Source organism: Nipponia nippon, unplaced genomic scaffold (assembly GCF_047370975.1).
Source record: "Nipponia nippon isolate SJK-2023a ecotype South Korea unplaced genomic scaffold, ASM4737097v1 scaffold_4, whole genome shotgun sequence".
NCBI lineage: Eukaryota > Metazoa > Chordata > Aves > Pelecaniformes > Threskiornithidae > Nipponia > Nipponia nippon.
Genome location: NW_028262358.1, coordinates 11196611 through 11218475, shown reverse-complemented (window position 1 = coordinate 11218475; position 21865 = coordinate 11196611). Strand labels below are relative to the sequence as shown.

The 21865-nt window shown below is 52.6% G+C and overlaps 2 protein-coding genes and 1 long non-coding RNA gene across 6 annotated transcripts in view; 1 reads left to right on the top strand and 2 right to left on the bottom strand.

Annotated features, from left to right (window-relative positions):
- Positions 1-68: 68 nt before the first annotated feature.
- Positions 69-11676, bottom strand: LOC148053106 (uncharacterized). 4 transcript variants are annotated; one of them, XM_087775331.1, is made up of 18 exons: positions 11615-11676; positions 9244-9284; positions 9003-9162; positions 5430-6664; positions 5220-5339; positions 4843-5016; positions 4165-4249; positions 4007-4060; positions 3611-3677; positions 3023-3201; positions 2659-2820; positions 2465-2574; positions 2122-2317; positions 1777-1930; positions 1333-1478; positions 786-877; positions 535-699; positions 69-153 (listed from the first exon to the last, which is right to left on the bottom strand). In XM_087775331.1, exons 4-18 carry the CDS (start codon positions 5897-5899, stop codon positions 129-131), a joined length of 2199 nt encoding a protein of 732 aa, XP_087631457.1. In that variant the 5' UTR covers positions 5900-6664; positions 9003-9162; positions 9244-9284; positions 11615-11676; the 3' UTR covers positions 69-128. The 4 variants fall into 4 exon arrangements, with proteins under 4 accessions (XP_087631457.1, XP_087631461.1, XP_087631460.1 ...); XM_087775335.1 differs by having other exon boundaries at positions 1777-1894; XM_087775334.1 differs by lacking the exon at positions 9244-9284 and having other exon boundaries at positions 11615-11669.
- A 28-nt stretch (positions 11677-11704) lies between these two features.
- LGALSL (galectin like) lies at positions 11705-21432 on the top strand. Its single transcript, XM_087777105.1, has 5 exons — positions 11705-11800; positions 11948-12019; positions 12172-12260; positions 12721-12898; positions 15588-21432. Exons 1-5 carry the CDS (start codon positions 11768-11770, stop codon positions 15729-15731), a joined length of 516 nt encoding a protein of 171 aa, XP_087633231.1. The 5' UTR covers positions 11705-11767; the 3' UTR covers positions 15732-21432.
- LOC148053105 (uncharacterized) overlaps positions 15753-21865 on the bottom strand; it is a 24988-nt gene continuing 18875 nt past the window's right edge. Inside the window, exon 4 of the long non-coding RNA XR_015708888.1 lies at positions 15753-15890. This is a non-coding gene — a long non-coding RNA (uncharacterized LOC148053105). The remainder of the gene's footprint in view (positions 15891-21865) is intronic.

Sequence of the window (21865 nt, the reverse complement as noted above, 5' to 3'; positions counted from 1 at the left end):
TCCTCCCCGAGGGTTATGCACAAAACAACAGCTCCCCACTCCACAACAGCCTACGGCAGACACAGGCAGAAGAGAGAAAAGATCATTTTATTGTGAACATCAACTGCGGGGGCCCAGGACTCTGCGCTTCAGCCCGTGAAAACGAATCGGCACCTGCAACGACAGAGTCAGAAAGCTCTGATCACTCCACCAAGGCAGGCAGAGGCAGCATTTTGTTGCCCTCTCGTTGGGGAACACCGGTGACAAGGACTTGTTCCTAGCCCGGAAGAGAGAGCTATTGCTGGCACCGGCTACGGGGTGGCTCTGACGCCTTCTCCCCATGGGTAATGCCCGTAGAAACCTGTGCGCCTGCAGAGATGCACGGCGCCCCTGTGCCACGCAGCAGGGCTGCAGCGGGAGACCCCGGGCAGCTGCCATGCAGTTCTTCCCAAACCCTGGGCAGCACCAGCCCTCGCCGTCCCTTGCCAGCCACTTGGACTCCCTTAGAGCAGCGTTGAGAGCTGGGAAAGATGGGCAGCACAGCCTGCTACACACCTGCGCTTCTTCTGCACCTTCCTCCATCTTTGCCTTGCTCCGTCCCCCAAAACTTTTTCTCTCTTCCTCCTCTTCTTTTCCACACGGCTTTCACTCTCCTCTCCCCACGCCTGTTGTCTTTTACGGGTTCTTCTCATTCCCTTGTCCCAGGGAGAGCCTGCAAACCTTCCCGTCCCCCAGTGCTATTAGTCCGGGAAAGCCACGATCCACTGGACTCAGCTCGCATTTTAACCAAAGCCAGCTCAGTTTACCTTCTTTCCTCTGAAAGGCTCGCCAGCTCTTCTGGGCACCCCGGGGAGTCTGCCGCGCTCTCGCGGCTGGCGCGAGGCAAAGCTGCAGGTGCCTACGACAGAAAGGTTGGAGTGGGCAGGTGGCAAGAGACCACCTGGAGCGGTAAGGCACCGTTGGCCAAATGGCTACCTTAGCTCTCCGGAGGAGATCCCTTGGGCTGGTTTGCATCAGCCACGTTTCCCACAGTCCCTCCACCCACCCAAAATAGACTTGATGACGCTCTGACGAAGTAGGGCCTGAGCAAAACCCCGCTGAGGCTGACAGCTCCTCCCCTCTGTCTTTTTCCCTAGGGATTTGGCGGGCATTGTGTTGCGTTCAGCACATGCCTAGTGCATTTGAGCAACAACCTGGCCAGTTTTCCTGACTCTGTATCATCCCGGCGGGTGGAGGAAGAACCCAAAGAGCCCAGCTCTGCTGCCAGGCAGAGGCACAGCAGCGACTTGGCCTCAGCAGAAACTGCCCTCCTCCACCAGACACGCTGGCACAGTGTTCGGGGACCTGACCTACCTCTCCCGTTTCAGGCGCCACCACCGTATCTCCCCCAGCTTCTTGAAGGACACCGAGCAGAGAGGGGGCTGCACGCGGGGAGGCTTCTGCCTGATGCTGGCTGCCTGCTCTGTCTGCAGGGACACTTTGCTCTTCCAAACACAGATCTAGAAAGAAAAAGCACGTGCAGCCAAGTGACTTCTTGGGAGGAGAAAACAGCTCAAGCAAAAGCCACCCAAAGCCCTACACCACTTCTGTCTTCAGCCTTCTGAGGCCCTGTCTGCAGGCTTCAGCTCATCTTGCAGAGCAAACCATTCATGCCTCGAGAGGCAGTGGCCAAAGAGAGGCCACAGGGCAAGCGGGGCTGAGAGGACAGCGCTCGACGCCCAGCCCCGCCACAAACTACGCTGAGGTTTCTGGCGTCCCAAGCCCCGGCCTGGGACAACCCTCCGTCCCTCCTCTTACCTTGGGATCTCTCCGTGGGGGCTGGCCACTCCGCGGCTGCTGGACGGGAAAGCTCGGTCGTCTGCTCCCCAAAGAGTTCCGTGCAGTTCTCCAGCAGAAACTCCACCAGCACCTTCACCTGCACGCGTAGAAGCCTTGGTCTCAACCCAGCCGCCTGAAACAAGACCAAGCAGCCTCTCCCCCTCCTGAGCCTGGCCTCTGCGCAGAAGCCTGTGGCTGGGGGGCCGCTCTTCCTGGCAGCCACCCCACCAGTGTTTCCTCAAGGGAGGAGGCATCCAGAGAGCTCTGAGCAGCCAAGCTCTGATGGGCTGGCAAGGCTGCAGCCGGCTGCTCAATTCGGCCTACCTTCTCAGCCACCTCCAGCATGGCCTCCAGCGGAAGCAGCTCCTCCTTGGCTGGGCTCAGCAAGTTCAGCCCGACGCAGATGGCCAGGTTGCTGCAGCTCATCCTGCTGGTGGCTGCGTTGCGGCCGATGTGCCGCAGGAGGGACAGCAGCCGCTTCAGCAGGAGGCGGTTGGCTGCAGGCAACTTCTCCGCCACCCTGACAGAACAGGAACACAAGCTTCAGCGAGCAGATGCTGCCCACAGCCGTGGCAGCCAGCGGCTGTCTTGCGCACCTTTCCCGGTGCTCTCAGCCAGCCGGCAGTCAGGGCTCCTGCTCAACAGGCAGGCTGCTGCCCACGCTTACGCTTTCAGCTCCTCCACCTTCTCCTCCTTGCCGCTCTTCTGCATCGCGGCCATCCAGTCCTCGTAGAGGTCGTTGACGAGGAGCTTGGAGGGGATGCTTCGCAAGAAGTCCTGCAAGGCCAAGGGCTGCAGCTGAGCCTTTGAACGCTCCAGGCCAGGCAGCAGCTCCTCCAGCTGCAGGTCAGAAGCATTCACCTTCAGGATGACGGCCAGCAGCACCGCCGGCTGGCTTCCCAGGTCGACGTCTGTGCCGTGGTCCAGGGCCTCCCGCAGCTCCCGAAGCGCTGTCCCGCTGGCAGCTCTGCAGAATATCCCCTCTGTCGACGGTCCTTCCCGCTGCAGGACAGCCAGCAGCTCCTGCAGGAGAGGCAGCAGCACAGTTGCTTGGTCGAGGAGCTGCCTTCCCACGGTGCTGGCTACAGCACTGCCCCACACCTGCCTCCTTGCTGGGGGTGAAGAGCCCCATCCCCTGTCCCTGCAGCCCCTGGCTGGGGACACCCACCACCGCTCCACAGCAGACGGCGGGAGGCCCGGGGACCCCCTGTGCCAGCTGGCTTACCATGATGGGCTGGGGCAGCGTGCCGTCCTCCCCACAGAGGGCTGCCAGGGGCTGCCCAAAGAGCGGCCTGCTGCAGCCGGAGCCCGCCTGCCCTGGCGCCTGGGCAGCGGCCGGGCTCTGCCGCAGAGCAAAGGGCCAGGGCAGCCCCCTCCTCCTCCTCCTCCTCCTGCTCCCTCCTGCTGCAAAGCAAAACAGAGCAAGAGCCCGTCAACGGAGACCGCCAGGCCAGCGCTCCCGCAGCCTGCCCTGCCTGCAGCGCGGTGCTGAGCGGTGCGGCAGGACGGGCGGGGAGCCAGCAGCTGGAACCGCGGCCCCGCTTCAGCGGCTCCGGCTCACAGGTTCCTGAGAGTCAGGGTGCCACCAGAACAGCCTGGCCCAGCCCTCGCCCTGCCCTCCTCCAAGCTGTGGGCAGCAGCAGAGGCTGCGTGGCCCCACAGAACCACGTCCAGCGGCCGCTGCCCAGCAGGTGCCCTTGCTCCTCCAGGTCACGTCCTCCCTTGGGCTGCCCAACCTGCATGGCGACACTCAAGGGACAAGTGAGCGCAGATCAACTGCTTGCAGGAGGTTGCCTTTCTCTCCAAAACTCACCTGCGGCGTGGCAAAGTCCCCCTCCGCTGCTGGATGGGACCGGTGGAGGCCCTTGCTCGCGATCAGCCTGCAAGAACCGCGCTGTGCTTAAGAGAGCAGCCCCGCAGCAAAAAGGGCCACCAGTGAGCTGCCACCCGGCACCAGCAGCCTGAGCATGCCAGAGCTGGGACCCGCTGCCCTCCCAGGCTCTCTGCCCCGCACCACAGGTTTCCTCCCAGTGCCGCCACCAGCGAGGATGTGCCGGCGTTCCTGGTGGCTCCCCTACCAACCCCCTCCGCTCCCCGACTGGCACCGCACGACCCTCCCACCCTCCCTCCCGCACAAGCTCACCCCACTCGCCGCACACCCCTGGCACCCCGGGACAGCCAGAGGCTGGGGAAAGGCAGCCGCTCTCACCTTTGCCTGGCCCTCCATCAGCCTCTCCAGGCTCCTGGTGCTCAACGTCTTCCACTGGGCGAGAGAGGAGAAGGGCAAGAAGGTGAGCAGCGATGCCTCTGATGCTCGGCTGGAGCAGCAGTGCTTGGGGACAGAGCCCAGAGCAGAGAGACACTCACAGCATGGCGGCGGCTCAGCTCCTTCTCGAGGAGTTTGATGGAGGGCAGTCGTGTCACCCGGGCTCTCGCGGCTCCTTCAGGTGTCCTGTGCACGGGGAAGGGAGAGAGCTGGGTGAGCCCCAAGCCGCCTCTTCTCTCGTCAGGCAGCTCCGGCCGAGAGCTGCCCGCAGGCGCAGGGGCACCTCTCCCCAGCTGGGGAGCCGTCTTCCCCCGTCCAGCTGTGCCCGCAGCTTATCCCTGTGCCCGCCATACCCCAGCAGGGTGCCCACCCACAGCTCCTTCAGCGCGCGGGAGCTGCAGAAAGAGAGCAGAAAGAGCGTCAGGTCCCGCTGCCCCCCAGCCCGTGGGCAGAGGCGGGCGCCTGCACAGCCCTGCCCCGTGGGGAAGGACACCGGGGCAGGACGAAGCCCTGTGGGGCAGGACAGAGGTACTGCCCAAGCCCTGGCTCCCGCTGTCCTGCCGCAGCAGCTGCTTTTGCCCTTCCTTCCCTTCTGGGGACCAAAAGGTGAGCCCCTGGGCACGCAGGACGTGGAAATGCCCCCAGCCCTCCCTGCCGGCGTGCTGCCTGCTCCCTGCCCCGGCTCTGCACAGAGGGCAGAGGCCATTCACAGGATGGCGTGGCCACGCTGGCCAAACCTCTCATGCTGCCCAGCCACGGGACGCGGCACCATGACGCACCCAAAATTGGCAACGCAGGAGCCGGCGGGCCAGATGAAGACGAGGGAGGTGCTGTCCTCAGCGCTGCTGCCTTCCTCCTCTTCTCCTTCCTCCCCCGCCACCTCCTTCCCACCGCTCAGCACCCACAGCTGGTCCAGGGCCAGGCGGAGCTGTGGGCGCACGGTGGTGCCGCCTCTGCAGAGAGGAGAAGCAGGCAGGGAGCTGGAGGTGGCCTCCTTGGGGTCCCCCGGGCAGAGCCCTGTCCCCCGCCTGCCCTTGGGACGCACATTGCTGCATCCAGCAGCAAGGTGCTGGGGCCTGGGGCTGGGGCCAGGGTGTCCCTGCCCTGCTCCCAGGGCCAGGGCTGGGGGAAAGGCAGCTGGGCTCTGAGCTCTTACTGCAACTTGGCGATCACCAGGTCCTCCTGGAGGAGGAGAAGGCGCCTCTCGCTCCTCTTGCGGCCCCGGGTCAGCCGCACGTCCGCACTCAGCACCGCCTCGGCCTCGCTGAGAGCCTCCCTGCAGAGCGGAGAGCGGCGGGTGTGAGAAAGGCTGCTGCCGCGGGGCCCAGCCGTGCCCGCGTGTCCCCGAGCCACAGGGAGAGCCCACCTGGAGCCGCAGCAGCAGCTGGCCTGGCCCATCCTGCCCGGGACAGGAGGACCCTCGCCGTGCACCAACGACGCGGCCCAGCCGGTGACAGCAAGGATGGGAAGCGGGGTGCCGGTGCCGGAGTTGAGCTGCTCGGCCACCCCCTGCCTTCTCCCAGCGCTGCTCCAGGCCAGCACAGCTCCGTCCTGCCGCCACTGGTGGCTGTTGGCTCCAACTGACCAACATTCCGAGCCCAACGGACACTGGGGGGGGCACTGGGAGGGCCCTGGGCTGGGGGTTCTCTCCAGTATGGCCACGTCTGTCTTGCACTGGGCAGCCCCGAGCAGGACAGAGCAGAGGGAAGGACCACCTCCCTCCACCTGCTCCCACTGTCCCTCGCCTTGGGCTTCACCGCTGGGGCCTGGTCTCCAACGAGCCTTGCTCCCACAGCTCACCAGCCTCTGGGCCCGGCCGCTCAGCCAGGTTGCCATCCACGGCACTGCTTGCTGATCAGCCCCTGAGCTGGTTGCTTTCTTCCAGTCCTCAGGCGCATCTCCTCCCTTTTGCAGTGGCCTCACAATCCCATCCACCAGCTCCCTCAGTGCTCGAGTCTGCACTCCAGCAGGGCCCCGCAGGGACTTGTATGTCTCCACTTTGCTCAAGTCTTCTCTAATCTCATCCCCTGCCACATCATCTAAGTGGATCCTCTTGCACTAAGGGTACCTCTTCTTTGCTCCAGTCTTTCCCCCAGGTCTCCAGGGCCTGGCATGTCCAAAGGCTGCTCCTGCTGGACCATTATGCCCCAGCAGGATTGGCAGAACCTAGACCAGCCTCAAGTGCTGCGATAGCCTAGTGAAGGCCAGAAGCATTTGAAAATGGAGCAACAAAAGTCCCAAAATGTGACCGTACAATGAGTTCTTTTTGGCCGTGGCGAACTGGGCATCGCAACTGTTTTCACTGCCTTGTGCTGTGCTCAGTCCTGCCTTACGGTGCTCAACAGCTGAAGTCTTCACTTCCCCCCAGTTTATTGGGGAAGCAGTGGCTGGGGTTTCCAATCAGCAGCAGTTCCCACCTGTTTAGCAAGGAGGGCCCTAAGCCACTGTGCCTCGGTCAGGGGCGTGTGGCTTTCCCTGGATTCCTCATGCCCGTGCCTCGGGCATTCAGTCAGTCCCACCCTACGTCTGCAGGTCTTCCTGGGCCACTGCGATGAGGATTACAAGCGCATCTTTTCTCTTTCCAAAATGGGAAGGCCACCTCTAGTTATGGGACAAGGAGAAAAAGGATAAACAGCAATCACTAATAATGTAAGATGTACATAGAAAGAAGACCTTTTGACATGCTGATACTTAAGTAAAAAGTAAAAAGTAAAAAGTAAAAAGTAAAAGCCCTTTAGCAGTCTTCTTCCACATCCTCTGGTAGATGTGATGCAGGCATGATGCATCATGGTCATGAATTTCCATCTTTAAAATCATGAGGTTGGACTGAAAATCACAAGCGTTTTAAATATATGTATATAACGGTCCTTTTTATTTGCCATTAGATTTCCATTGTTAGAAAAGCAGCCAAATTCTCAAATTGCTAGAAACTGCCTCTTTAAAAAAAAAAAATAAATGCTTGAACAAAATAAAAGCCAGGTATTTGTGAAATGACAAAGACCTCAAAACTGAAACTGAAAGACAAAAGAATCAACATTATGAGATTCACAATAAAATTGTTGAGATATGATAATACCAAAGAAGTCCCAAATAAGACACAGCAGAAAAGACCAGCCTCTGACGCATTTGGACATGGATTCTCTGTAGAAAGGACTGGAAGAGCTGAAAGATCCTGAACATGAACAGCCTTCAACCAGCAAGTAATGCCTTATCTGACATGCCTTTATGTACGTGCCCTTGGCTCCTGGTACAGACTCCAGTAAACAATCTGCAAGACAAATATTTCTGATACGCACGTGCTCTGCACCAGACGTGCAGCAGTTCTGTGTGCGACCAAATGACTCACTCACCAGGACCATCTCCTTAAACACCAGTTTACACCATCTCTGTCATTGAGAGCCCCAGAAAACTGACTTCTCCACTGGATTAATGCACAGCCAGAGCTTGAACCCCTAAGGCCACGACTCAGACCAGAATAATTCAGGGGGCAACAAGAAGCGAGGAAGCCACATGAAATAAATGTCAAGAGCAGAGTGCTGCTTCTGGCCCTGCATTCCCGCCTCCTTCCATGAAGATGTGACAGCACTAGCCTGTGAAAGCACACAGGCGTGCTAAACACCCTCCCCGCGCTGTCCACACCGATAACTGTCGATTTGTCTTTCCCATGGGTGAGCGTGGGAGGGCAAGCTTACGAACGTTTCCACAGGTACGTGGCACCCCGCACTTTGGACTCGGTAGGCAGGGCCAGGGGAATCCGTCCTCGACACTTTGAAGCCACACGGTAAGAGGGCAAGTAGAACATCTCCCGCTCTGCTGTCCAGCCCCTTGCGACACATTGTCAACGCTATCCTCTCCCAAGCTCTGCCTTGGGCACCCGCCCAGGGCAAATTTATGCAAGGTTGGGTTTGGTCTCCCAGACCTCTGCCTGAGGATTTGCAGTAGCAAAGCTACAAAGGCCGAAAAAACCCACCCAACCCAAATAATTGTTTATCAGCACTGCAGTTTTACTGCAGTAATTCTGAAAAGGAGGAATTCCGCTGAACTATTATACACTTGGCTCCAACCACTGAACCAAACTTATTTGCACGCTTTTTCTCCTTTATCGTATTACTCAGCTTTTTCCGACTCACAAAAACCGGGACTTCAGTGCCTTGCCACCCAGAAACCAAAGGAAGCTTCCATGAAACCAGCAAACACCTCCCATCTTCTCACCAACGTCATTAAAAATGCAAAACAAACCAGAGAGGTTGTACAAGTCAGCCTATAAACCCAGGCGTGAGGAGAGCAATGTCAGTGGTAATGGGGCAAGAAAGGCAGGGTAATTATACCACACCAAAATTGCGATCGTGCGGCATTCCTTTCCGGTGAAGGCCGGCTACGAATTAGAAACACCTTTTTAAATCATCAAAGGGAGTGGCTGCAAGATACAAGGTGCTGGGATTAAGATGAATTTCTGGGTTTGCCAGTTCTCAGCAATGGCTTTGGTGGCTGGGCTGGGCATGTCATTAACTGTTCACAAATGGTGTTCACACCATGCCACTTCTTTTTAATCTTTATACAATTCTCAGTATTTCAAGAGTCCCAGGCTCCCACCGAGCAAAGGGCTGAACGAACCCAGAAATGGAGGACAATACCTACCCATAAGGGTTTCTGTACTTGGTCAACCAGTCAAGTTCAGTAACTTGTACCTCAGCGTTATTTCAGTGGAGCACAAATATTTATCATGTTGCTCCAGCTACTACCACGAGGTCTGCGAGCTCAGGCCCTCAAGCATGAAACCTTAAGAGCTTACCTGTCAAGAAGGCTGATACAAATACTGAACGGGGCCCATTTTGTGCAGATGATTTAAAAAAGACTACATGGGTGAGGGAACAGATTTGGCTCAGACCTCTCCCTTTTTCAGAAGAACAAGTGCAGGAGCTTAGATGGCAGCACTCACCCTGCAGAGCTTGGCAGAGGGGAACCCATGGGGAGGCTGGGTCTCGAAGACGCTCTTCCTTGGGTGGGGAGGCACAGTGCTGCCCAGAAACACAACCCTGTTCCACAGACCGCTGGGCAGTGCGGAGGTAGGTAGTCCTCTTCTGCTGGAGAATGCCTCCCTAGGAGAAACCACAGGAGCTGCCATCACACCAGCAGGACAGCGGCACACAGAGGCAAAGCTCCTGCTCAGGCTGCCTCACCTCGTTTGTAGTGCAAACAGGATTTTCAATGTCCTCCTGGGCTGTTACGGGGCGAGAGGAGAACGTTGCACAGAAACAGAAAGGTGCAGATCGTCAGTGCCTTAAAAACACATGAACGTACTCCCCCATCATAACTTCATACTGCAGGTTGCTCCAGTCAATCTTTCCATGGCCAACAAAACAAATGTTGCGTTTGTGCTAGTTTTCAGAACACACACCAAAAAAAGGCAAACACAAGGCAAAGCAGCTAGCCAAATGGCCAAGTCTTGCTATTTAATTATTTTGAAATGCAAAAGTTCAATTAAAACCAGCTACAAAACAAAGACACAATGATGACCTCTCTCCTCAAAAGAATTCATGCTTTGGCACAAAGGACTGGCTGGCCTGATTTTATATCCAACAAATTTAATCTTATCCAATAAAGCAGCTCCCTATACAGCAGAGGAGAAGATGATGTGTTCTGAAAAGAGCTTTTTGGGCATCATGTAACACTGCACCACTAAATAAAAACAAAAAGCTTAGGGCAATTTCTGTTCTCTCTTAGGCCAAGAGAATAAAAAGCATAACGCAGCTGGCACCAGCACTGGTGAGGACAGAGGTGAGCAGCACACAGGAGCTGACAAAACCATCGAGCTAACTCCAGTTCCTCTTTGCGGTGAACTTATGAACGCACTCAACTCACCACTCGAAAACCAACTGTTTCTAACGTGTGCTGGTTTCATGTTACTGCGCTGTTTACAAATTCAGTCTCCTGGCAGTATTTGAGGAAGGTGCTTTTGCATGCAGCGACAGCTGACACCCAATGTTTTGGCATGAAGAAAACGGTCCAGTGGTTTTCCCATACCAAGACCTGGGCCACAGAGATGCCTGCTGCCTTCATGTCCAGCTGTGCTGGTACAACTGAAGAAGCCATGACTTCAGTAGGTGACTTCCAGCAGAGCTGTATGCATGAACGTAAACTTCTATGAGCCACCTCCAGCTGGGCATCCAGAAATGAAAACATCCTCAAATTAGTGGGCACTACTGAAAAAATAACCAAGTGTCTAAACACTTGCACAATCTTTATTTACTCTCAGTAGCTCTTGATCTCTCCAATGGCATCACCTACGGATTGCAAGCGTTTCCCAACGGACACACACCGTCATATTGAAACCCTAGATATTGCAGTAACTTAACTTCTTCCACTCCACTTTACACAACATAAGTAATTAATCCTCAGAGTGCCTCAGAGGAGGAAGGAGAGCGACATTCACCGACCCAGCCCAACAGGCATGTAGGAGGCAGGAAAAGCCAAGCGACCCATGCGAGGTCCTGCCGAAAGCAGGCCAAGCCCAGTCGCTGTGTCACGTTGCCAAAGGGATGTTCATGCTACCACATCCCAATAGCGAGGAAGCCAGAAGAAAGCCTTCCTCAATTCCCACCCCCCCAGGACCCTAAACTCATAAACAGCATCGTTACGGCATGCTTGCCGGAACAAGTCACTCCTGCTGCGGTACAGGCGAAGGATTCCTGGCATCGCGCGGCAGCCGGGCTGGCGGCCTTGGTGGGAGCTTCGCCGTGCTCTCGGCAGAGCGGGACGCCCGCGGACACCGCCGCGTTGCATAACTACGGACGCTGCGTGTACACGGGAGCTCCCGCTCCGTAAGAGCCACCGGCAGCCGAGCGACTTCGGCAATGACCGTGTCTCACGGGCAGGCCGGCGGGGAGGATTTCAAAGGAGCTGCTGCCCGGCTTGGCTTGCCGAGAGGCTGCAATTCGCCCAGCAGCAGGCTCGGCGGCCGCCCGCTGCGACAGGCCCCGCCACCTCCGGCGGGAGACGCGTCCCACCACAGCGGCCCTTCGGGGACTCGGCACCCCGGGGGTCCGTGCCGCGGGGCAGGGCGCGCTGGCACGGAGGGGAGCCGGGGGACGGGTTCGTTTTGGGGGGGCTGAGCCGTCTCTCCACCTCTGGAGAAGGGGAGTTACCAAAGCTCAGAAATAAAGACGCTCCCAGAAATAAGGGGGAGCGGGGCGGCTACGGCTCCTCTGCAGCCCCACTCACCACCTGCAGGCCCCCGGTGAGGGGTCCCCGGGCCCCCGCCAGCCCGGAGGCGCTGTCAGGGCCTACCCCGCGCCCAGCACCGCCGCCCCCTCCCCTGCTCTAGCCGCCCTCCCCTCAGCGGGGCCGGGGTCTCGCCGCTCAGGGCCGGGCCCCGCCGCGGGGCAGGTTGCGGAGCGGAGGAAACAGCAGCAGCCCCCGCCCTGCCCGGCTCCCCCCAGGCCAGGGGCTGGGCTCCCCGCCGGGCGAGGCAGAGCCGGCCACCTCCCCTCCTCCTCCTCCTCCTCCTCCTCCTCCTCCTCCTCCTCCTCCTCCTCCTCCTCGCCTTCCTACTTCTGCACCGGCTCCGCTCCGGCTCTGCCGCTGCCCCTCAGCCAGCGCCTCTGCCACACGGCCCCCCTCCCTCCTTCCTTCCCTCCCTCCCTCTCCCCCGCCCCCGCCGGTCCCCCTCCGCCCCGTTCCCAGCGCCGCCGCCGCTTCCACAAGATGGCGGGGACCGTGGCCGAGCGGGACGCGCTGGTGAGTGCGGCTGTGCCCCCCGCCGGGGCTGCGGGGCAGGGCCGGGGGGCGGGCAGGGGCCCCGCGGCGGGCACCTGAGGAGCGGAGCGGGGGCGCCGGGAGGGGCTGCGCCCGCCCCCGCCTCAGCGCTCTCCTTTTTACCTGCAGAAAATAGAGGACGGGCATTTAAACAACTCCCTGGGATCCCCGGTGCAAGCTGATGTGTACTTCCCTCGCCTGGTAAATCACCTTTATTTGGGGTTTTGGGTTTGGATTGGTTTTTGGTTTTTTTTTTTTTTTTAAACCCCTTTACCCCCCTCCCCCGGCTGCACCACGGCGGCCGCTGCTGATGCCGAGTGACCCTCGCCACCCTCCCCCCCTGTCCTTTCCAGATCGTCCCCTTCTGTGGGCACATCAAAGGAGGAATGAGGCCGGGAAAGAAGATCTTAGTTATGGGCATAGTGGACCTCAACCCCGAGAGGTAACAGCCGGGCAGGGCTGCCCGCCCGGGGGCGCCGGGCCCGGGGAGGGGGTGAGGGGGGGAGGCCACCCACGCACACATACACATACACGGATCCCTCCTTTCTGGAGAGGGATTATTTTTATCATTTTAAATATAGCGTGCTGATTTCTCCTTTGACCCATAGAGGGGGCATTTCTTTAAGGGATCCTGTTTCCCAACATTTCACTTGGGAGTAGAGGAGCGTATATACATATATACACATATACGCACAACACACACGCACACAAATATATATATGCTATAACCATGTTCTTGTCCATGACGAGGTTTTGGAGCATTCCCTGAACGAGCTGGGCTGTAACCCCCCCATGCCGCTATACCGTCAATGGCTTTAATAAGCTGAGAAATGAGACCGGCGGCATTTGGGGCTCATTTGCTTGTTTCTGGCTGAATGAGAGCCGTTCTGTTTGTGTTGCAGCTTTGGCATCAGCCTGACTTGCGGGGAGTCGGAAGATCCTCCTGCGGATGTAGCTATTGAACTGAAAGCCGTGTTTACAGACAGACAGTTTGTCAGAAACTCTTGTGTAGCTGGAGAATGGGGGGAAGAGCAATCATCTATTCCTTACTTTCCGTTTATACCGGACCAGCCTTTTAGGGTGAGTACCAGGATGGCAGCGGCACGCGCCGTATCTGATAAAGCGTAACATGATCAGAGTCGCAGCAGAACCCGACTCGCCTCTTGTGAAATCGCGGTGTAGCCCGCGCTTCTCCGGTTGAGACATCGGTTGCCGGATTGTTCGTATCAATCGGAAGTTGCGCGGAGATCCCGCTGCTGCGCGCAGCTGCAGGCAGTTCAGATGGGGCTACGAACACCTCACCGGGGTGCTATGACAAGTCGGAGGTTGTTATACTGTGTGATGAAGCGCACTTCCTCAGCTTAGTTTTATAGCTATAAATTAAAAAGTACCTCTATGTTATTAGTGCATTACAAGTTATTACCGGAGAATGTAAATACTCTGTGGGACTGCAGTGTGTTTTGATGGGTTTTAATGGACATAGTGTTTGCAATTTAGTGCAGCTAATAAGGATCTTGTTCGTCCTTTGTCTCCAGGGATGTTACGCTGAGGTTGACCATAGCCCTTCCTGCTAGCAGATTAAACAGCTAAGCAATAGTGGTATTCTTTTCTGAACCCCGGGATTAAATCTCCTGTCAAATTTAAGTCTCTAGTCACTTGAAAATGGTGTACGTGGAAACGCTGTGGTGCAAGGGATGGACTGGATTGACCTAGAAGCAGATTCCCATCTGTAGTGTTTATGGTTATGTGAAGATGTCTTTGCAAATCAGGACTAACAAAGTGTGCAGCTGCAGAGGGCCGCTTCTCTCTCAGCGGCTTCACAACGTTGAGGAAAAAAGGCTGCATGTCTTCTCCATGCAGCTGACCCAGAAAAACCCTCCTCTTCCTCCCCGCCCCTCTTAGGAAACCTCGCTGGCCCCTCTGGTAAATGCCAGCGCTCTAACCAGCTGCCAAACTCTCTTAATCCTTCTTGCCCCCAAGATAATCTCCCCCAACCCCAAAAGCTCACCGTCTCCCCAGATGCTTGGGCTTTGAGAGGGTGTTTACGACCGGTTTTGCTGCGAATTGGTTGCGCTCTACTTCGACTTGCTTCTACAAACTCTTCCCATCGGAACTGGCAACACCCTTTGGTGCGTGTGGGAAATGCACTTGAAAGGGCTTGGAGGCTTGGTCCTGCTCTGGCTGAGAGGGTTGTGGTGCCTGCTGCAGTGGGTGGTGGCTGGGCCCTCAGACAAGCCAGACAAATTACCCAGAGCGTGTTTTGTGGGTGTCCCACTAATGACAGTTGACGTTAGGGGACAGCAATATTGCACGCTTTGCATAAGATACTGTAGAAAGGGAGCTGTTGTTCTTTTTCTTCTTTTTCTCTTTTTTCCCCAAATGCACTAATGGAATTTAGGCTCCCAATTGACTTTTTACCTTTGATGGTCTCCCTCTCAGTGAATAAATTAGACTATTAAGTGTTCTTGCCAATTACTTGTGATCCAGTCCAGTTATTGTTCTGGCGTGGCCCAGGGTGATCTGAAAAGATGGATCGTAAGCAGTGTTGAGGCTAACCATATCTTTTGCATAACAAGGCCTAAGGCTGGATGCGCCTGCTGCAGTGACACAGCAGCTACGGGGCAGCTTCCCTGTTACCTGGTGTGCTACCAGGTCCCCAGGAGTTTCGGCTCTCCTGGACTGTCCGCTGCCACTTTTCCCACTGCAACGTGCCCTACGTCAGCCGGGCTTTGGCTCACGCGGTTTATCACTGGCCCCATTCCCATTTTTATACGCTGTAATAGCAGCAGAGTCAAGTGCCTGGAAGCAGTACTTCACTCCAGACTACCAGCCTCTTGAAATGACCCAGGATTTACATGTGGCTTCCCTGCAGATTTTCTTCTTAGCTTGTCTGGACCCGGAGGTCTCGGAGGGCCTGTACGAGAAGCGCACGTTCTGTGCCCTCATACCCCTGCTTCCTGCCGGGGCAGCTCCAGCGAAGCCTAACTACAGGGCACCCTCTCAAGCCACCCCTAACATCAGGAATCTCCCGACCTGTCCAAGCCTGTTCAGCTCCAGGCTTTGTTGCTTTTCCAGAGCATTTCTGCAGGGCTCTAGGATGAGGGATGAGCTGTGTCCCTCCCTCATCCTGTTTGTGCCTTGTGCGAACTGTCTAGCTGAATTCAAGCCATCCTGCCCTGCGTTTCCTTCACTGCAGCCCCAGTATGGAGTCTAGTCCAGCCGGGCTGTCTGCAGCCACAGTAGTGAAGGCTTTTTAGTTTTGCAGCAGCTGTGCGAGTGTGTGTGGGAGGGGAGGGCAAACCTAGCCCTCCTCTTGTGTTCGCTCCCTTCCAGTAAATTAACGGAAGCGTGGAAAGCGTTGCAGAGGGAACTGCCCCCTCGTTCTGCAGCAAAAAAATTCTGTAGCAAGGAATGCAAGATTTGGGTTGGAAATGCAATTTCTTCCCCCTGTAATTAGCAGTTTGAGTCTGTTTCTGGCATTATTCCAAGAGGCAAAACCTCCCTGATGGCAGTGAGACTGGGTTCCAGAGTCCTTCCTGCCACAACAGTGTGAGATTGGATTAACGTCCCTGCGAAGTAAGAGCAGATCCATCATAGCGTAACTGGTGTCGTGGGGGCAAACTGGTCTCAGCCCTGGCTGTTCTGTGGCACGTAAGTGGCAAAATGTGTAACTGCACCAACACTACTTAAAGGCTACTGGAGTGGTCTTTGTGAAATAACTTCCCCGTTACACTGTGAACAATATGCTTCATCATTTTCTTTTTTACAGGTTGAGATACTTTGCGAGCATCCCCGTTTTAGAATATTTGTGGATGGACATCAGCTCTTTGATTTTTACCACCGTATTGAAACACTGTCAGCAATTGACACGATAAAGATAAATGGAGATCTTCAGCTTACAAAACTTGGCTGAGCTGGTTAGGACTGCAGATTCCAAACCGGCTCAGGTGCCATCGTCCATTTGGAGAAGTGACAGCCGGCTCTGGACACAGCTATGGTAGGAAGGCTGCCCCGTTCCTTTTCCGCATGCAGTTCTTCACTCCTGTGCCGATGAACCGGGCTGTTGTTTATCCTAATGAAGAACATTGTTGGTTAATAGACATTGAGCCATTTTTCTTGGATCAAAATCGCCCACCTGTGCTGGATAATCAAATTGGAATGGATTCAGAAAGACTTGCAGTCTTGTTTCAAATCTCACAGAAAGGCAATTTCTGAAATGCAGCGCTAAAACCTGTTACTGAACAGCAGTGACAACACAAAAAATTTTGTCTTTTGCAACTATTGTTTCTGCACTGAAGTGGAGTAGTGTAGCACAACATAGGGCCACGTGCTGACATCCTTATCTGGGGCCTGAGCCTGGTTCCATGGAAATCGATGGCAAAACTCCCACTCACTTTAACGGGGTACAATCAAACTGTCTAGTCCTTAGTCAAGCACAATTCCCACTGATTTCTATGGGATTTTTGCACACGCCTGAGGGCCAGCTCTTCTGCTGGTGTAAATCCGCATTACCTCCATGGCTTGCAATGGAATTTTGCTGATTGCTTCCAGCTGCTGATTTAGCCCAAGGACTGTGCAAAAACTGAATGAGGGTATGAGGACACAGCCTGTATATTTTAGTCAGGGTATTTGCATAGAATGTAGATCGTTACGAGTTTTTGCACAACGTATTGTTAATACAATTTTTAAAGCTTATCTGTAGTTTATTTATTTATACTCACTGTATGTATTATTAGTAAAAATGAACAATCTTACTGATGGCTAAGAACAGCAAAGTGTAAACATTTTGAATGTACAAAATGTCTTAGGTTCTTTGGGTAAACTTTACATATCATCCTTGAAAAATCATGTTACCTATCAAACATTAAGTTGCATTTTAATGGAGTCCTCTAGGCCCTGGGAAAATGTGGGCATGTTAGTTGGTGAGGGTGGGGGGAACTCTTTGCATATTCACTAGAAACTGTTTTTCAGGGCTTACTAACTTTGCTGCACAGGTTAGGTTTGAGTTAAAGTCGATCCATTTTAAAAACTTAGACAGCAAATTTGTAGGTTTAACTGTGCTTTTATAACCTGAGAAAAAGTTAAATTTGGCAGTCTCTTAGTTCAGAAAGAGAACAAGCCTCTTTCCAGGGGAGATGGAAGATTTTTTGCACTTGTTTGAGAACATATTCGGCCTTTGATATGACAATTAAAACTTGTCTAGACAGCCAAGTTATTAATGCTTGAAAATCAGCTACTGCACATGAATAATAACTTCTCAAGTAGCTTTTTAAATAGTAGGTATAGCTGTATAAACACAGTCATTGCGCTACACTATAAATGAACACAGCCACTTTTCTTGACTTCTTTAGGACTAAATACACTTTTTTCCTTGGCTGCTCACAATAGACTATAGCAGGTCTTTCTGAGTAGTTATAATCATGATATAAACATATATTTAGGCAATTTTGAAAACATGTAATATAGGGACTTTCTAAGACACACTACAAAAACATCCTTTGTAGCACAGTATTTAAAAAAAAAAAAAAAAAAAGAGAGACAGAGAATCTCACAAACAGAACTATGTTAAACCTGCAATGAAGCTGTGGTTTAAAGCAACCAGAACTGGAATATCCAAACTTAAGGGTAGAATGCCAGTTGCAAAGCCTCATTTTGCGCTAATTTGGCCTGCAGTTAAGAAGCCTTAGACTGCAAGCTGAAATTCCAACTGTGGCTCTAGTCCAAAGCCTGTTGAGGTCAATCAGAGTCCTTCGAGCATAGAAGCCTGATTATTATTTCATGCAAGTGCAAATCTCTTTGTAAAGCCAGGAGGGTGTTGTTGCTGCTGCTGCAAACGAGTTAAGAATCGGGCTGCCACCTATAAAATACAAGTTAAAAATGGGATTTTTAGCCTTAACATTGACATTCCCTGACTTTTCCTCCTTTTTCCAAATTAAGAGAGAACCTGTTGTTTTCAGATGATCTTTTTATCTGGTGTGTGGCTTTTAAGTTGTACATCAGATTCTATTTGTACTCCAGATTGAATCTTGATATGAAATGTTCCTGTCTTGCTCTGTTTTTACTCTTTTACATGATACATGATGACTGTGTCATTTTCCATTGTATAAAGAATGCTGACAGTGTTTCGGTACAAAATATATTCTTAAAAATTATGATGGTGATAATAAAAATCCAAGGGAAAGGTGCTTCTACATGAGGTGTTTGGATTTTTCTCCAGCTTGGAAATGCTTTATGGTTCCAAAGCAGATGCAGGCAGAAGATGAATTCTGTTTGGAGAGATATTTAGCACCCTCCCTGCCTAGTGCTTTCTGCAACTAGGTATGTAAAGCCAGGTTTGCTGATGCAGTGGCCATTGCCTGAGGCTGTCCTGATAGTTCAGCAGGCCATAAAGCAGGAGGCTGGAGAGACTAAGTAGCACCACGACCCTACAGTAGCACAGAACCAAAAGGGATCTCCCTGACAGCACAACGCCAGTAGAGATTTCCCCTCCATGCCTTTACTGTAGCCCAGAAAAAGGGATTTGGCTGACTTAAATTTTCAGGCGCTTGGGATTCCTGGTAGCGAGAGCAGGTTAGCGCAGCCCTCGGACTCTTCCTATCCTGCACAGGTTTGGCACAGCACAGTGCCTAGGCCAGGGATGCTGAGATGAACTCGGGGCACCACCGCGTCAGCAGCATCTCTGTCAGAAGGAAGGGCCCAATGATACCGCCCTGCCTCCGTTCTCGCCCACTGTGCTGGGCACTCCCATTTCTTCCTGCTCTAGTAGCTTTCTGTCTTGGGAAAATGCTTTTTTGAACCTGATTCTGGTTTTGCCTTTGCATAACTCCACCAACCGCAGCGCCCACCACCTGATTCTGCCCTGTTGTGGTTTCTGAGCCAGGCTTCGAGGCAAGAAGGGCTGTGAACCCACTTCTGATGGGTTGTGGTTTGGCTGAGAGCTCAGGAAAGGGCAGAAAGTCACAGTTACGGCTTCCACATCCATTTGTCTGTCTAACATCAGTTTGGAAGCCTTTTTATTTTTCTTTTGCTCTTGGGCAGTACCAGGCTATGAAGGCTGAAGGATGACGTCTACGTATCCAAGGGCACACATGCTTGGTTTACATTGACTGACCGCGTTCAGAAGCTACTGCTGAACACTGTGATGTGCAGTGTAAGTCAGAAAAAACCGAGGCCTTAAGCTTTTCTGTTCAGTTGGACTTTGAGCCAAATCCAAACTTGTAAGATGAGAGACTGTACTGCAAAATTTATATGTGAATTCTTTGGTCTCCACAATTTAGGGATTATTCAGATCTTCATTTTGGATATATACCCTACCAGACCTGAAATAAGACTGTTTCCAAATTGGGCCAGGTTTTCAAAACGTTTTTCAGTAGGGACAAGTAGTCTGTGAGCTTCTTGGAAGCTGCAGTTCTTCAGTGAGTGTGTGAACCAACTTTTGAAATCTTATGCTGGAATTTATTAGCTGAATTTTTCCGTGGTTTCCTCTGAATGAGGAAATTAATTCTGAAATGAAAGAAGCCTTGAATGGGTAAAACCCATGTGGAGTGGAATATCTCGACTTAGCATAGCTTTATTTTTTCCAAAGAGGAAAAAGCAAAAAAAACCAACCAAAAAACTATGACCAAATTATTTAGTTATGTTTGGAATTGGCTGTGATAAAGCTGATTTAATTAAAAAAAAAAAAAAAAAAAGAGTTTATTGCCTAAAAGAAAGAGCCTTGAAATACTTCAGTATCATGTGAGGTAGTCTGTGTCTAAACATATTTCACATAAACGCTTTTTCACAGCCAAGTTGTTAAAAATGTTACAAAATACCTTCTTTTTGTGTCACAATTAGAAATGTTTGCCCCACCTTGAAAGAACATTTTGTACTAAATATTCAGATGTTGTCTATGTGAACTTGCACTAACATATATTATATTCTCCCTCCCCTCCTTGACTAGCTTGAGAAGAAATAGGCATAATATTGCTAAACCGGTTGAATGTGACATCTGCTTGAGGCATAGCATCTTTCTCAAGGGCTGTTTTGAGTAAACAGCCTGAAAACCAAAGGGAGAGCCTGATTCACCATTCTGCTGTGCCAGCTTTCCACCCCTGCCACTCTCCTGCTGCGAGGTTGAGACTGAAGCCTGAGATTTTAATGTAAGAGAGCAGCCCTGAGATTTTTGTCTTCCAGGATTTAAAACTATTCACTGTGGAGGACACAAGAACAGAGTAGCCACAACGCTCTCAAGCTTGGTAGTAGGGTTGGGGTATCATGACGTGCTGTAGTCCTAACGGAGCGTGAGTTCAGAGGGAGGTAGCAGGCATTTCAGAGCCAGCCAAGAGCACGGGCTGTGGAGCTGCGGGACAGTTCCCCAGGGATGGGCATTTGCCACATGATTAGCTGCCACCTTCTGCAACCCCGTACCAGGACACACAGCAAAAAAACAGCGTTGCTTACAAGTTTGGAAGGCATGAATGGGTTTATGTTCCTACTCGCCTTCTTTAAAAGAGGCTCCCAAATAAATAATGGGAAAATTTAGGAGTAGCCACACCACTAAGGTATTTTTTCCCCACATTCAAGCAGTGTATCTCATGTGGGGCTCATCTTGCCTCCCATCCACGAGAAGTGCTCCCCGCAGAAATCTACAGCGCTGCTTTCTGCACTGAGGCTGGTGACGGTGACCTTTCCATGCAGAGAACTGCAGAACCACAACTCTGCTGAGCCAGTTAGTGGCGGCTCTAAGCAACCTCCCAGCACCACTGGAATTGATATAACAGTATGAGGGACAAGAGTCAGGCTGAGGGCAGCCCTAAATGCTCGCTGTGGTAAGCACAGAAGTTAGGAAGAAAAGCTACACAATTCTAGTGACCTGGTGAGATTTTTGTGTAATCGTGGGTATTGTCCTGATTTTCTCATGTGGATCAGAAAGAATACAGGTAAAAGTCACTTTGCAATGAATGGTGTGTGGGGTTAGAACCAAGGCCAACCCAAACGGGGAGAAAAAATGAGCTGCAGACGCTTTATCTGGCTTTGATACACCCTCCCAGCTCCTCCCAGCAATCACTGCTGTTATGAACATACACAATTACTACAACAAGGAGATTCAGCAGCATGTGCAAGATCAAAATAATAAACGCACACTTTGCCACAGGTCCTCCCTAGCTTCTGTTGCTAGGCCTCTCCATCTGTCTGTCAACAAATAACTATATCCTGCTGCTTTAAAAATCCATGGCAAAAATCCCTTTGACTTTCATGGAAATAGGTCCATAAGAAAAGGGGTATTTCTAGCTCTCACTCTCCAGTTATTTTCAGCTGGAGCATACTCTAAAAATCTGTTCTTTCATTCTCCTGAGTTTATTTTTAAGTATGAATAGAGGACTATTTCTGTCTGCTTTATCCATTTGATAGAGTCAACAGAAAGCACAGCCTCTCTCTGCTGCCGTAACACTGGCTTCGCAGTCAGCCGATGAAATGTCTTATATTCGTTACCTTCCAATTTCAAAAAGTGAGGGTGTGCAGGAAACGACCTGGCAATAATAGTAATATGTATCATTCACCGCAGATCTATTTCTATGTATTGTGCCAATTTCATAATGAACTTTTAATAACAATAAAACATGAAATCTTCACTAGGTTGTTCTGTCTTTTATCTGAATTAATGCTCATTACACACCCTCTTGACTTTAACTTCTGGCTTCTTTTATCTTCTGACTGTTTTTCAGAGGTAGCTAACTCTTTCCCTCATAAAACTGCAGCGTGAAACTTTGGAATGAGATGTGTGGCTTTGGTAGCAGCTTGTGTAAAGCTCCTTTACAGTTTAAATGCACTATACAGAACAATCAAATAACTTCATTAGAGGAAAGAATAGCTTACTCATGCAAGACTCCCGCTGACATCACTGGGCAGTGTAAGCCTCAGGAGTTAACAGGCGCGACTCAGACCTTACGGCCAGGCCATGACACAGACGGCCGATCGCTTCTGCGTAGGATAAAACAGCCCGTCAGCAGCGTAATTCACACACGCGCTTCAGTTCACTCTGGTGGGACTGGATTCATGGGTGAG

Bases quoted from the DNA above. Each gene is read 5' to 3' on its own strand.
- LOC148053106 (XM_087775331.1), bottom strand. From the start codon at position 5,899: ATGGCAACCTGGCTGAGCGGCCGGGCCCAGAGGCTGGTGAGCTGTGGG. The intron at 4,250-4,842 runs GTGCGTCATGGT...CCCCGTGCACAG, and splicing joins TCCTGCGTTGCCAATTTTGG to GACACCTGAAGGAGCCGCGA. The intron at 154-534 runs GTGTGTAGCAGG...CTGTCGTTGCAG, and splicing joins AAGGTGCAGAAGAAGCGCAG to GTGCCGATTCGTTTTCACGG.
- LGALSL (XM_087777105.1), top strand. From the start codon at position 11,768: ATGGCGGGGACCGTGGCCGAGCGGGACGCGCTG. The intron at 11,801-11,947 runs GTGAGTGCGGCT...TTTTACCTGCAG, and splicing joins TGGCCGAGCGGGACGCGCTG to AAAATAGAGGACGGGCATTT. The intron at 12,261-12,720 runs GTAACAGCCGGG...TTTGTGTTGCAG, and splicing joins GTGGACCTCAACCCCGAGAG to CTTTGGCATCAGCCTGACTT.